We start from the raw sequence: 15,529 nt of genomic DNA on the forward strand, positions 1-15,529 counted from the left end.
TGGCAGACCCCCTGAAGCCTGCATGTGGCCCCCCCATAGGGGGTCCCAGACCCCTGGTTGAGAACCACCGGTCTACACAGATGTAGTGAACATTCCTCTAACTTTGCTTAATTTAGCTGGTATGTTAAGGTTGTAAAATGAAGCACACAAGTCAGGAAATGCCACACAATCTTAACTGCCTATTTCTATGTATAGTTTTTAGTTATATGATCATTTGATATTATCCATACATGATCAATACCTCCTTCAGTACTGCTGCTAGTGTGCTGAGACTACTGTCTATCATGCTTACTTAACATTTTCATTGTTTTCTGTGCTGCAATAAGAAAAGGAGTACTTGTGGCACCTTAGAGACTAACCAATTTATTTGAGCATAAGATTTCGTGAGCTACAGCTCACTTGCTGTAGCTCACGAAAGCTTATGCTCAAATAAATTGGTTAGTCACTAAGGTGCCACAAGTACTCCTTTTCTTTTTGCGAATACAGACTAACATGGCTGTTACTCTGAAACCTGTGCTGCAATTGGCCTCCAGAGCTGTCCCATAATGTCTCAAGTGACCGCTCTGCTCACTGATTTGAGCTCTGAGGCCCTGGCGACATGTGCCCCTCCCCTTTCAAAGCACCATTTCTGACAGCTGTTGTGGGCTGTGCTGACCTGCTCCAGGACACAAAGCAAACCATTAATGTGGAATGCTCGTGCTGCTGAACACAGAGACAACCGGTGCGATAAAGAGAGCTGTGCAGAGAGCCCAGGAAGGGAGGTGAGGACTGATGTCGGGGTTTCCCGCTCCCCCAGGACTGGTTGTTTCCTGCCACTGTCTAAACTTACAAGACAGCATGCTGACACTGTCCCCCAAAATACAGTCTCTCTCTCCCCCCCTCCATACACACACACTCTTCCTGTCATTTTTCTTCCCCCTCCCCTCCTACCCCATTTCAGTTGAAAAAACAGCTGGCAAGGTAGTAGGATGCCCATGGAACAATGGGATTGGGAAACCTGCATCACATGACGTTGTGCCTGCCCCATGAAGCATTGCAAACCCTCCCCAAATCACCCTGCAGCCAGTTGCACCGTGGGATAGCTACCACAATGCACTGCTATCTTTGCGGTTGCAAGAGCTGCTAATGTGGATGTGCTCCAGTGTCACAAAAAGCACAATGTGGACATGCTACAGTTTAATTCCAGCGTTTTAATAAAAGTGGTATAACTTGTGGCACAGAAACTTGCCAGTGTAGACAAACCCTTAGACTGTAAACTCTTGGGTGCAGGAACTACATAAGGAACAGAAAGGGTACTATGGATAGCTTTAATGACATGATCAGAGAGAGTATCAATGTATACCAACAAGTGGCAGAGTTTAGTTGGTGAGGATAGAACAGTTTTGGCATTTCCTAGCTTTAAGTACTTTATTTTGCAACCATATACACATGTAAGTGTCATTACAACTTGCGGAGATCTGTAAGTGTCATTACAACTTGCGGAGATCTTTATTAAAAGTCAACAAATTTTCACATGAATCTTGATAACTCAGCCAAATCAAGACATTTCTACTAATCCCCAGAAAAGAATATCTAGTCAAATGACAAGCCACCCATGCTAAAGTTTAGAAGTGCTAGAACTTTCAAGAGAGGTCACAATTCTTCCCACTGCTGTCTGTACGCAAAGATTGCGCTAACTTCCACAATTATTTTCAGGCAGACAGTTGAAAAGTTTCAGCCCAAATGGTGAAAAATTTGAGACATAACTGAAGTCCCTACAGAATAGCAACGTAAAGGTTACCTTAACTCTGGGACCATACCTATCAATCAGTACTTTCTCAGATTCCAATTGTATCTAGTACCAGTAAAGCTTCACTAGTGCTAGAACAGTGAGAACTGAGAAAAACCTACACAAAGAAAAAGCCTTTCACTATTCACTCCAGCTATAGCGCACTGCAACACCACTAAGTTTAAAGCATTAATGATCAGCAGGCAATTCCAACCTTTCAGTAATGTGCGATATTTACATTCCTTTGTTCTCTCAATTCATTGCACACTAGGAGAATCACATGATCTGTGCAGGAAACAAAAATTGAAACTGCAAGACACCAAAGTGTGGTTAGAGGGAGCAGCTTTGTAGAGGACAATTTAAGGCTCTTATCTACTGTGCATTAAGAACAGCACAATTCATCCACAGCATTGTAACATTTTACCTTAATATTCTACCCATTCATAAACTTCAGTGAACTTACAGCAAGAAGTCAGCTAGCTTCAAAACCCAAGAAATTATACAAGATATTAGATGTAGTATTTCATTCATGAGGCATTACTGGAGTGGTGGAGAAAACCGCAGCAGGGGTCACAAGCTGTTCAAAAAAGAAAAAAAGAGACTGAAGACAAATACAGTAAGCGGTCAAAGAAAGTGTGAATGGGAGGCCTCAATCTGAATAAGCAGTAAGGGTAACTGGTAGTGGCTCAAGCTGGATGCACCAGGCCTGCAACTGATCAGAGTATAAGAAGCCAACTGCTATATCTAATGTTAGGAAGCCAAAATCCTGAAGTGAATCAATGACTGGCAGCTTCTTTGAGAATAATACGCTTGTATAAAAGAGGTTTAAAATGAAGTGTAGATAGATGCATTAGTGCCCAACATCTGTTTGGTAAGAGGATAGTACAAAGGAAAGTTCAGATACTAGGTTTCCCTAAGTGTTATGAAGGAACACTGAATTCCTTGCCGGAAGAAGTTCAGTCATCAAGTGAAGTGGAAAACAAGCATTTGAAGCTGCCACCATTGCTTGAATGTCTTTCAACATGAGTTTGTCTATTTTTCTAATTACACATCCCCAGGCACTTTAAACAGCCACACAGTATGTACTAGAAGATTTGGGTGACTTGAAGGAGACCGTGTACAAGCAATTAGATAGGTTTGTTCTACCTCTTTTTGTACTACTAAATGGGACACGTCAACTCCAGATAAAAAGGTTAAAAGCAATTGACACTGGAATACTTGAAAACAGATCCTGAAATCTGGAATGTTGTTAGGAAAGTTGGACTAGAGAGCAAGTTGGCAGCATCTATTAGAAGAAATATCGAACAGTTCCAGGTGTTAAACCTGCTCCCTCAATCCCCCAGCCAGGCTGTGGTTTTACAATATTTCCCTATTTTAACCATAATCTCTCTCCTCTTATAACAAAGGCCCACAAAGAGGAAAAACCAATTTGACTATACAGGAGAAAGCAAGAATGACCATAGTGTTGTTTCAGAGCAGCAGCCGTGTTAGTCTGTATTTGCAAAAAGAAAAGGAGTACTTGTGGCACCTTAGAGACTAACATTTATTTGAGCATAAGCTTTCGTGAGCTACAGATGTACTGGCCCCAAGATATGAGAGAAACAAGGTGGGTGACAGTATCTTATTGGACCTTTTCTCCAACCGAAGTTGGACAGACTTTCAAGCCTCACAAAGTTCTTCCTCAGGCCTTGAGAACATAACCAGAAAATGTCCTATGTAAACACAAGGAGGGACAGATTGTTAAGCATAAGAGCTTCAATTATGTTGTAGACCATGAATGAAGTGGGCAATTAACGCTTGTGCAGTTCTATGACCAAATAGGGTTAGCAGGACACATTACACATTGTTGTAATGAGCCTTAAAACCAGCATCTCTTTTAAGTCCATGGTTTTTAGTGTCCAGCAGAGTTATGAACTTAAGTTTCCAGGCTCATATTTTGAATGTGTTGTGCAGGTTTCCTTTGAGGACAGACTGAAAGGCCAAATATGGAGTGATCGATTTGTCAAAAGTGTTTGATTATAGGCGATAGGATGTGTTGGTCCTATTTTTCTGTGAGAGTTCATTCCACAGTGTAGCAATTGTCTGATTTCACCTACATAGTAGTTGTTGGGACATTTGCTGCATAGGAGGAGGTATACCACATGTTGTGATAGGTATACGTAGGACCCAGGGACAGCAAGTTATTTTGCAGAGTAGTGATCATAGTAGCAATGCAGATTGATGGGTGATGATTTGTGTATATTACAACACAACTTCAAGTACACAAACCCACAACAAAGTGAAGGAATAGAGAAAACTAGAAAGGTATTAACCTTAAATTGTTACAAATAACTTATCACCAATATTCAGAGCTCTATGTAATTCTGCCCCATTTCGTTTGTCAAGCTTCATATCACCCTGCTCCCTCCACTCTGTAGTCATGTCTTTGACCACTCATCTGTCAGCTTCACAACTTTACGTCTCTTATATGCATGGTAGGACCTCTCAGCTCATCTACAAGGCCACTACCCTGCACACGTTTAAGCCCCTCTTAAACTTCCACTTGTCATGCTTTCTACAGAGAATCTAGTTGACTTGTATAAGAATCATCCCTATTTACTGCTCCCTTCCTTAGCCTCTGTCCACATGCCTATCCTTAAACGGTGAGCTCCTCCAGGCAGAAACCATCCCATCTTGAATGACTGGAGAAACATCTAGGACATCATATCAAATATATAACTTTGCAGACAAGTGTGATTTTTAAATCAACTGTGTCCCTTTAAATTTAAAATTTCGCTTTTCTATTAAATATATTAATCTATTAGTTTCTACGTACCATCTTTAACTCCTGTGCTACCCACTGTATCTATTAACATGATGGAAGTCTCACCCTTTACATAAACAACTCATCCTGGGAGTCTTAACTACAGATTTTGACTAGTGTGACTGAAATAAGGTTCATCCAACTCTGCTTCTGGATGCATCTTATTATCAACTTCCTAAATTTTTATTCCAAGAATTATATACATTCCCCTTTTCAGGTTTGCCCTACCTCAATGCCGTCATGTTAATCATCCCTCATCAGGGACATTACGTATAGACCCAGTTTTAACTACAGCCCACAAACCTGTTTTATACACAAACACTGTTCAACACAAAAACCAAGCTTATATAATTTAGAAAGTTACACCCACATCTTTTTAGTTCCCTTGTGTTCCCAGTTTTGGACAGGATTAAAGGGAGACATGCATCTGATACTCTTCTCAAAACCCCAAATCCCATCTATGCACTTGCCTCTCACAGATTCTCTCCGGTCCAACTCACACCTTGGACCAGATCTTCAGATTAGATGCCAATATCAAGATGACCACAACCCAGCCACTGTCTTCTTGACAGACTCTCTCATTAAAGACAGGTTTCAGAGTAACAGCCGTGTTAGTCTGTATTTGCAAAAAGAAAAGGAGTACTTGTGGCACCTTAGAGACTAACCAATTTATCTGAGCATAAATTTTCGTGAGCTACAGTTCACTTCATCGGATGCATGCAAAATACAGAAGATGTTCTTATACAAACCATGAAAAAAATGGGTGTTTACCACTACACAAGGTTCTCTCTCCCCCCACCCCACTCTCCTGCTGGTAATTTATTTGAGCATAAGCTATTACCAGCGGGGGGGGGGGGAAGAGAACCTTGTGTAGTGGTAAACACCCATTTTTTCATGGTTTGTATGTATAAGAACATCTTCTGTATTTTCCACAGTATGCATCTGATGAAGTGAGCTGTAGCTCACAAAAGCTTATGCTCAAATAAATTGGTTAGTCTCTAAGGTGCCACAAGTACTCCAACCCATTAAAGCAGTTGTCAAGAGTTTTCCCAGCTCCCAGAAACAGAGAAAGACCCATGACGCTGATTCGACAAAAGGCAAACTGCACTGGATTCCAAAGCACGCTAATTGACAACAGCACTCCACCCACAGGGCAAGGAGTTAATCTGGTGAACCTTGGTCTTGACCACCTATACACACCCACACACACACCCCACTCCTCCTCTTCACCCACAACAGATCTCCTTGGTTTTTTGATACCTTGTAATAGAAAGAGAAGGTCAGAAACTCAAGCACTGATGGTGGAAAACAAATTGAAACCAAATTTCTCCAAGCTTATACTGAGGCTATATTACAGGGCAGGAGAACCTTCCTATCAGCCTCCAGTGAGGCTGCCAAATTCCACCCTAAGGAGCTGTCAAGGATGGCAAACCCTTTCATCAATCCTGAGTGCCTTAGACGCCACATCAGAACATAGCACCAACCACTGCAAAGGACTAGTATCCTACTTGGTGGAAAAGAATATGCACTTGCAGGAATGCTTCTCAAACATGGGTCTGCTCCCCCTGTACCAGCCAAATAGGAGCCAATTAAGAGCCCACATGAATTCCTGGAATCCAGTACGTTCATTCAAGAATTACTGGATACCTTAGGCATTTCAACCCAAGACCTGTTCTCAGCTTGTGAGAGAGAAGACCAACCACTGCCACTTATAACCCTGAATGAGGTGTTGTGCAGGTATTTCAGAAGGAATCATCCTTTCCTCCAACAGACAACAGCATAACCAGCACTGAAGAAATCCACCTGGATATATTTGCTCTAGGCAACTACTATCCAGTATCAAAAACTTCCATTCCTGAACAAGTTGCTAGAACCACCATATCTGGTCAACACTTAGTTTATACGAGCTTAACTAGGGCCCTACCAATTTCATGGCCATGAAAAACACATCACAGACTGTGAAATAAGCCCTTCTTCATGAAATCCGATGTCCCCAGGAGCGCCCCAGAAAAGGGGGCGCCTAGCTCTGGTGAGGCAGGTGAGGGACAGGATTTGTCCATCTCCTGCACAGCTGCTCTCATACCCACCTCCACCTCCAGGAATCTGCTGTGGCTGGAAGAAGCTCTGAAGGCAGCACAGAAGTGAGTGTGGCAATCCCATGACCCCTCTCCCCGCCCCCCAGAACAGGTTTGCAACCCCCCCCACACACACACACAATCCCCTTTTGGGTCAGGACCCCCATGGTTACAACACCATGCAATTTCAGAGTTAAACATCTGAAAACATGAAATTTACCAATTTTCAAATCCTATGGCAATGAAATTGACCATAATGGACAGCAAATCTGGTAGGGCCCTAAGCAGAACTATGCCAGTGTAAGTCCCAGTGTAGATGCACTTATAGTGCAATAAAAGTGTTTTGCTGGTATAGCTTACATGTCTTCTGGAACTGGTACAAGATATGTTGCCAGCAGCACTTTTGTGTCAGTATAAGCTACATCTACACTAGGGGGGTTTGCCAGTAAGTTATACAAGTATAGCTATTCCAGACAAAACTTTCCTAGTGTAACAAGACTCTAGCCAAAGGCCTAATACAAATTCATCTAACTGAAGTGAACATCCTCCAATCAACACAATCTGGATTCAGGCCAGGGTACAGAATGGAAACTGATTTTGTGGCAGTGATAGATTATCTCTTGCTATCAGTGGATAGAGACATCTATTCTCCTCCTACTGGACCTCTGCATCAGTCAACACTGTTAACATTAAGATACTTCTGCACTGCCTGGGAAAGGTGACAGAGATCCTTTGCTCTAAAATGGTTTAAATCCTTCCTGGAGGGAAGCACTAAAAGAGTAGTGGTAAGCTGCATCTCTGCCACTAGAGCCGTCACTTGTGGGGGTCTCATAAGGATCATCTCTTTGGTCTTATTTAAAAATCTATATGCAGCCACCAGGTGAACCGACAAGACAACATGCTCTCATGTCAACAATATGTAGATGACCATTCTAGCTATCCTTTACCAGTCTGACCATACCACTCCCATCAAGATGCCCAATGCTTGGACAGGACAAGCTGGTAAATGAATAGCTATTTGAAGCTGAATCCGAACAAGATGGACATTATGTTGGTGGGCAGAGGAGAGCACTCCAAGTAGTGGAGCCAAGGGAGACTGAACCATAGCTGAAAGATGCGCACACACCTGGTGAATCCAACAGTAGTTTAGACGGCTCCTAGATTCTTTGCCAACAGTACGATTTCACACAGCATCAATCAATAATACTTTTAATAGCTCCAGTTGGCCAAGAGACCCTGCTACTACAGAATGCTGTGCCTAGTTTCCTCAGCAACACAGGCTGACAAGAGCATATCAAGTCTCCATTCCTCTCTCTATGCTGGCATCCCGTAGAATACAGGTAAGTTCAAGGCCCCAGTCCTTATCTCCAAGACACTCAGTGGCCTGGGCACCAGCATATCTGAACAATTGCCAAAGCTCCAGGATGAAGACCTTAGTCAGAAACTCCAATTTACTTACATTGAGGTACAATGGAATTTGTGTACCATAATGGTAAAGTCAGCCTGTGCAGGAGACAGTCAAGCTCTCTCGGGAACTCCCGCAAGAAGCGAAGTATATCACAAACCTCACCACCTTTTGCTCCAAGTGCACGGTATACTTCTTTGACCTGCCTTCTCAAACAGAGCTGTGTGTATTTAAAAGAAATGCCCCAAAACAAAATCTTAACAAAACAAGAAAGATTTACACAGCAGATACAAGTCTTCCCCTAGGGAGAAAAGGAGAGAGAACAAGTCACATATGACAAATGTTAGTCAAGTTACTTTATGCACTACTGGAAAACACTCATACTATGGTAATGAGAGTGGAATAAATCTACATATAGAAGTAAAATATTTTTTTTTTAAATATAGCACCACAGACCTATATAATAGGTCAATTGTGCCAAGTATGTCACAAATTTCTCCCGAAGAAAAGCTACAGCAGGTACAGTATAGCATGAGGAAGAGCATCAGAGCCATAATCATTCGTTGCTTTACTTTACTACAAGTCAATTGTGGCCTCCTAGCTGAAACCTAAACTTAAGTGCATTTCTGAAGAATACTTTTACCAGCTTGTTCAAGCATTTTACAGCCCAAAGACAAATGCAGGACCCAGCAAGTAACTAAACACATACAAAATACTTGAGACCCACCCTCCCTGTTTTATTAGGGTTACTCACCAATTCCAAAGTATAGGTATGAAAGGTTAACCCCACCTTATATGATGCAAAGCTGACCCAGTTACTAGGCCAAAACTGGGGCTGCTTCCTAAGTAATAATGGAGGTAAGTCTAAAAATACAAACATCACACTGCCATGACAAAGTCAACCATACTCATTACAAAAGGAAAGAGATTGTGCCAAAGTGTTCTCTTCTTTCAAAACAATAAGGCTAAACTAAAAATGACTCCAATTTAGTCAAAAAGCTACAGGCTGTTAATATTTTGGTTTCCCAAAAGAAAGTATTTACACCCTGATCCAGAGAGGCAATAAGTAGGTGAAGATGCAAAGAACCTGATGTAAACATGTTCAAGTTTTTCCTTCAACTTGCTAGGAGTCAAAGGACACCAGATAGTGTGCATAAAATGGAGCTGACTGGAGTCACTGTTAGAAAGGGGGAATCCCAGGGGAATAAGTTGCAGCAGGTGACGCCATATCAGAGGCCACTGGACACTGCAAAATTCTGACAGGCCACATTTGTCCATTAGGGGTACCATCTGCAGAAGCCAACCCTCAAAGATGCTATTTGTAACAAGTAGAAGATTAACTACTTCTCCATACCTCCATCAGGGTAGTTATCTTCTAACATTCCAGGGAGGGGAAGGGATGGGAGAATGCCATAGGGGTTCCTCATCATGAAGTAGCTGTCTTTCTACATGGTGTTGACATGGATACATTACTTGGAAAGGGGATGAAGGAACCCTCACAGCAGGACCATCAGGAGAAAAAACAGAGGCTATTCCAACCAGAGAACAGATCCCTCATACTGAAGCAGTCCCCTTTTATACAGAATGTTAAACCACCATTGCCAGTGTTGGAGATGACAGACCACTGTGGGTTCTTCAAGTTAAAGTAGACTCCATACACAAGTATAGGGAAGCTGAAAGATATAGGGGAATCACCGGGGACAAGGGAAGCCCCCTAGATCCTTTATCTTGAAGGGATCCCCTATGCAGGGTGCTGGGACACCTGGACAACCTGGTGATGAGAGTGACCACCTACTTTGACATACCCTTCCACAGGGATTGGAAGGGCCTCCCCACAGGCTATCCTTAGGCAGAGGGCATGGGATCCCTAGAAGTGTTCCCATTACAAAGGTTATGGGGACTTAAGGATGGGGTCCCTTATTCTGAATTAAGATGCAGAGTTCTGGGGTCCCAGGGATGGAGGTTCTCTACCCTGAAGAGGACTCCTTCAAACAGGCTGAAAAGCAACCAGTGGTTGGGGACCCCTTACCCTGAAGTAGCTTCCCTCATACAGGTTGCAGAAGGGTCTAATGGGAGAGAAGGGTTTTGCTATCTTTAAGCACCCCATGCAGGGTGTGGGGGGGTAACTGCTGGGAGGGGATGGAGTACAGTACTTCATTCTGGAACACTGGGGGGCACAGAAGGAGGGAATAGTTGATTCTGAAAGCGAGTAGGGGGAGCCCTTATTTTGATGCACATCCCCCACATACAAGATGGTGGCAGCAGCAGGTCCCTTGTCTTGAAGCAACCCACCCATACATGTGTAGGCTATCCCCCCACTCCCTTCCCAGAGACACAAGGAACCTGAGCCCGTACCTTACCTTGAAGGACCACCCACACAAGGGGATGATGGGCCTACTCAGAGGGGCATGGGGAATCCTGAGGGTGGTGTCAGCCCCCTATACAGGGTGGAGGAGGGGTCCACTCCAAGAGCTCTTGGGTTTCCCACAACAAGTAGCAGGGCCCATGCATTCCTTACCTTGAAGCAAGTCTCCCTCCCCCACCACCCACCCCACCCTCATTCAGGAGGTTGGAGAAAGTGGGTCCCCTTATCTTGAAGTACCAGAAGGGTTTAGGGGTCCATTATGCTTGAAGCAGCAGCACTTCTCCAATAGAGTAGTTTGGGAGTACATGGGGCCCCCACCTCAGCACTCTCCCCCCCACACACACACACACGAGGCGGGGGGGCCCCCCACCTCAGCACTCTCTCCCCCCCCACACACACGGCGGGGGGGCCCCCCACCTCAGCACTCTCCCCACACACACACACGAGACGGGGGGGCCCCCCACCTCAGCACTCTCCCCCCCCACACACACACACACAAGGCAGGGGGGCCCCCCACCTCAGCACTCTCCCCCCCCCCCCACACACACACACACATGAGGCGGGGAGGCCCCCCCACCTCAGCACTCTCCCCCCCCCCCCCCCACACACACACACACGAGGCGGGGAGGCCCCCCCACCTCAGCACTCTCCCCCACACACACACACACACACGAGGCGGGGAGGCCCCCCCACCTCAGCACTCTCCCCCCCCCACACACACACACACGAGGCGGGGAGGCCCCCCCACCTCAGCACTCTCCCCCCCCCACACACACACACACGAGGCGGGGAGGCCCCCCCACCTCAGCACTCTCCCCCCCCCACACACACACACACGAGGCGGGGAGGCCCCCCCACCTCAGCACTCTCCCCCCCCCACACACACACACACTCTCCCACCCACAGAGGGGGCTGAGCCCGCGCCGGCCGCCTACCTTGAAGTAGCCGCCCTCGTAGAGGGTGTTGGGGGGCCCGAAGATCGCCACCTCCCAGTTGTAGAGGTCGGACTCGTCCACCAGGGTGATGCGGAAGCCCTCCACCGGCTCCTCCTGCAGCGACTTCAGCTCCAGCATCAGCGCCTTCTGCGAGCTGCTCACCTGCTGCTGGGCCATGGCGCGGCGCCGAGCGGGCCCGGGGCGCCCCCCGCCGGCCCGGGGCCCCCGCCCGCCCGCCTGCCCCCCCCCCGCGCCTGCCTGCCTCCGCCGGGGCCTGGGCGCCGCGCTCCGCCCGCGCCCTCGGGCTGCGGGGGCGGCTCGGCTCGGCTCCGCTCCGCTGCCTCGGGGCCTCCGGCCCAGCTGCCCGCCCGCCCGCCCGCTGGCTCGCGCCCGGCTCCGGCTCCGGACCCCCCCCCAGCCTTCGGCCGCCGCCGCGGCCGCCACTTCCTTTTGTGACGCCGCCGCTCGCCGCTGACCTCAGCGCGCCGTTCCGCGCCGGGCCCCGCCCCCTGCCCGCCGAAGCCCCGCCCCCCCGGTCTTCTCGGCCCATCCCCCCCGCACGCGGCTGACCGGCAGATCCCCCGGCGAGCTCCCCCACGCTGCCCCGCCCCCTCTGAAAGAACCAGGCCCTTGCCCCCTCCGCCGCCCCTGGCTGGAGCCCTCGTGATTTGCTGGGGGGCAGAAGTGAACACCCCTCCCCACCCCACCCTCTCTCTGAGGGTCCCCCTTCTGGCTGCCCTCCTGGGGCAGCCCCCTCAAGTCACCCCGCTTGCATGGGGATGCTCCCTCCCACCCTGCCTTGCGTCGCTTGGGCCTGGCACCTGCCCTGCCACCATCATTTCCCCACCCCAGGGACATGGTTTCCCTCTTTTTATGGGGCTTGCATTAGCAGCCTGCTAACTCACTTGCAAGGTAACAGCTACCTCGGCCTGCAGCTTCAAGGGCGTTTGGCCCAGGCTGTATGGCCTTGCCTGCATAGGGGATTGTCTTGATCAAAGCCAGAGATAACATGAAGAGAGTGGGAAACACTGTGGACCACAGTTTGGAAACCTCTGGCATTGACTGATCCAGCGACCTACTAGTGTTTTCCCCGCTCACAGCCATCGGTATAGCTGCATCAGCGCAACCCCTAGAGTGGGCAGGAAAAGCTGCTGTTTGCACCAATGAAACTTAATCACTGCTTGGCATCAGGGTAAAGATCATGAATGCAAATAACGTTTTGCGTGTCAACTCTAGCAGTGTGCACAGGTGCAGGTGTACGGGGTGGCTATAATCGGCAGAAATTCCCATCTGCCTAGCAGAGGTTCCCAAACTGTGATCCACCATGTTACCAACTCTCATGATTTTGTCATGAGGCTTGCAGTAATTAGTGATGTTCTTAAAGCCCCAACTCCAGGAGGCATGGCAATACATGAGAATTTCAGCGTTCATTTGAAAAAGAAAATAAGTTTTAGCCTTCATGGTTGCAGAGGAAGCTTGAAAATGTGACCTGACTGCATCCTAAAAGCTAAAACAAACAGAAGGCAACAAAAACTAACCCCAAAAATCATTTTTATGTATTTGGGGCTTGAGACATGATTTTTTTCAGAGAGACCAGGTGGGTGAGGTAATATTTTTTATTGGACTTATTTCTGGTGGAGAGAGACAAAGCTTTCAAGCTACACAGAGCTCTTCTTCGGGTAGCTCGAAAGCTTGTTGCTTTCACCAACAAAAGTTGGTCCAATAAAAGATATTAACTCATCCACCTGGTCTCTCTAATATCCTGGGACCAACATAGCTACAACACCACTCCATACATGATTTTTTTGTTTACATTTAGGATTGGCAATACTGGGTCACATAGGCGACTAGTGGTCTGAAGAACATATGCCAGTGGTCCACAGAAATCTGCCTCTCCTCCTTGTTCCGACTAGATACAACAAAACTTATGGGAAGAAATTAAGACCAAAACTAGAGTGTGTGTCTGAGATTTGTCTTGCTCATACTAAAGACAAATACTTTACTACATTTTTCCATGTATGCAATTGCTATAGTTACCACAAGTATGTTACATATTCATCAAAGGGAAGGGACTTACTCCATATGACAACATATGGGAGGGGCATCCTCAAGACAATGTCGCCATTAAGAGGTGGTCCATATTACAGAAAAGTTTGGGAACTCTTTACTTATTCCATTCTATTGCATTGGTAGGTTCATTGTCAAACAAACAAAGGGCATATTTCCAGATAGGGGCCTTTGAATGACCTAACATCTTCTGGGAATTATCCAAGAAAATCAAAAGGAGCCATTATTCAAAACAGAAACGGATATTTAATATTTCTATATCATGTACATGGTGGACTTGGGTCCAGGGCTGCTGCTTGACCACAGTAGTGCCCTGGTTCACCCCGTTCTATCCAGAACTGTTCTAGAGTGAATGCCTCGTATAAGCACTGGCTCCATCACCCCCAGCAGCAGGGACTTGGGTCCTTGGACAAACCTATGGAGGTAGAAGAGGGAAGGGAAGAAGAGGAAATGGTTTTGTGGTTAATGGTGCAGCCATGTAAAAGGGGTGGTGGCAGGGCTATGGGGCAGGAGTTAAATCCTATAGGTATGTGTGAGAGAGAGAAAGAACAAGGGGATATTCAGTGAAAGGAGGCAGATTCCAAGGTGATAAAAGGAAATCCTTTTTCCGCACAGCATGTAACTGATCTGTGAAGCTCAGCGTCACAAGATGTTGCTGCGTTCAAGAATTTAGCAAGATTGAAAGAGAGACTGGCCCTTTGGATAGGTAACAAGAACATCCAGTCAATGCTAAATAAGTATTGAAATGGATAAAAAATCTCATGGTTGAAGTCTTAAACCATCTCTAGTAGGGACTAGGCTGAGACCTTCATGTGGGGTAGATTATCCCACAACTGCCTACTACACGGTTCTTGCACCTTCCTCTGAAGCAGCTGCTACTGGCTACTGTTGAAGACAATACAGCATGAGAAGGCCCATGGGTCTGATACAGTCTGGCAATTCCTACGTCCCTATTTTTGTTTTCCCCTCCTCTTATCCCTGCCACCACTGATTACTTTCCTATGGGAATGAGGGTTGCATGAGATTAGGGTAACTAATAAATATATCTTCTACGCCCTGGCACACTCTGGGGCATAGGCAGGGTGACGTTCTAGTTGGAACAGGAGACAGACCTAGTAGTTGGAGCAGAGCCAGAAGGCAGAACCAGAGTCGTGGTTGGGAGACAAGCCAGCGGTCAGAGCCAGGAGTCAGGACCCAGGGGGATCGGAGGAAGGTAGAGACTGGGGCCGGAGCAGGAACGCGCACAGGTTGGAGCAATATACAGATAGCAGCCCTATTACAGCCGCAAGCCTGGAATACATTGAGCAGCCCCATTGAGCATGTTATTGCTGAAAAGTTTAAATGAGGGTCTGCTGGCTCTTCTGTCCAGGCAGGGAGCACAGGAACTAAGTGAGGGCTTATTGGATCCAGCCAGGTTCACTGGGTTGCCAGCTGACCACATCTGGAGCCAACTGAATTCCTGACACACCCTCCCTCAATCACACCCTTCTTTGCCAATCAGAGTGAGGACAAGGTGAGGTTGGATTCAGCTAAATTGCATGGTTCCCTCTCTCACCTGTGCAGTAGACCGACTCACGTGTTGGGAGGGAGAATTGTGAAACTGCCTTCTGAGGGACGCTGAGTTCCTAGCTTGTGGGGGTGGGAGACCCACAGAAGCCAGGGAGAGTGGGAGGATGGCTTCTGGGTGTGGATTGATGGGGCAGGGGAAGGGTAGTCCTTTGGGGAGCCTGGATTATAGGTGGACTCAAGTCTTTATCTGGCACTCAGGACCAGATTCTCTTCAGTAGTCATCTGAGGATGGATGAGATGGCTGAAGAGAGTGGCCAAATTTTACTATTATTTTTATTTATGATTTGTATTACCATAGCGCCAAGGAGCCCTAATCATAGACCAGGATACATTGTAGCAGGTACTGTACAAACAAAATAAAAACAGGATCCAGGCCTTAAGGAGCTGACAATCTAAGTACAAAACAAGAGACAACAGATGGGTACAAATAGACAGGAGAGCACAAAGAAACAATGAGAAAATATCCATCAGCATGACAGACAGTGGTCGTCGCAACGCACCAACAGCCTAATTCTTGTCAAGATTTTTGAAGGCCTCATAGC

General features: G+C 46.8%; 1 protein-coding gene across 1 annotated transcript in view; it reads right to left on the minus strand.

Moving 5' to 3' along the window:
• UBE2R2 (ubiquitin conjugating enzyme E2 R2) overlaps window positions 1–11,583 on the minus strand; it is a 104,695-nt gene extending 93,112 nt beyond the window's left edge. Inside the window, exon 1 of the mRNA XM_048850961.2 lies at window positions 11,352–11,583. Coding sequence (XP_048706918.1) covers window positions 11,352–11,528 — 177 coding nt within the window. The 5' untranslated portion in view covers window positions 11,529–11,583. The remainder of the gene's footprint in view (window positions 1–11,351) is intronic.
• Window positions 11,584–15,529: the final 3,946 nt, after the last annotated feature.

The sequence above is a fragment of the Caretta caretta genome, chromosome 5, assembly GCF_965140235.1.
Source record: "Caretta caretta isolate rCarCar2 chromosome 5, rCarCar1.hap1, whole genome shotgun sequence".
Classification (NCBI taxonomy): Eukaryota; Metazoa; Chordata; order Testudines; family Cheloniidae; genus Caretta; species Caretta caretta.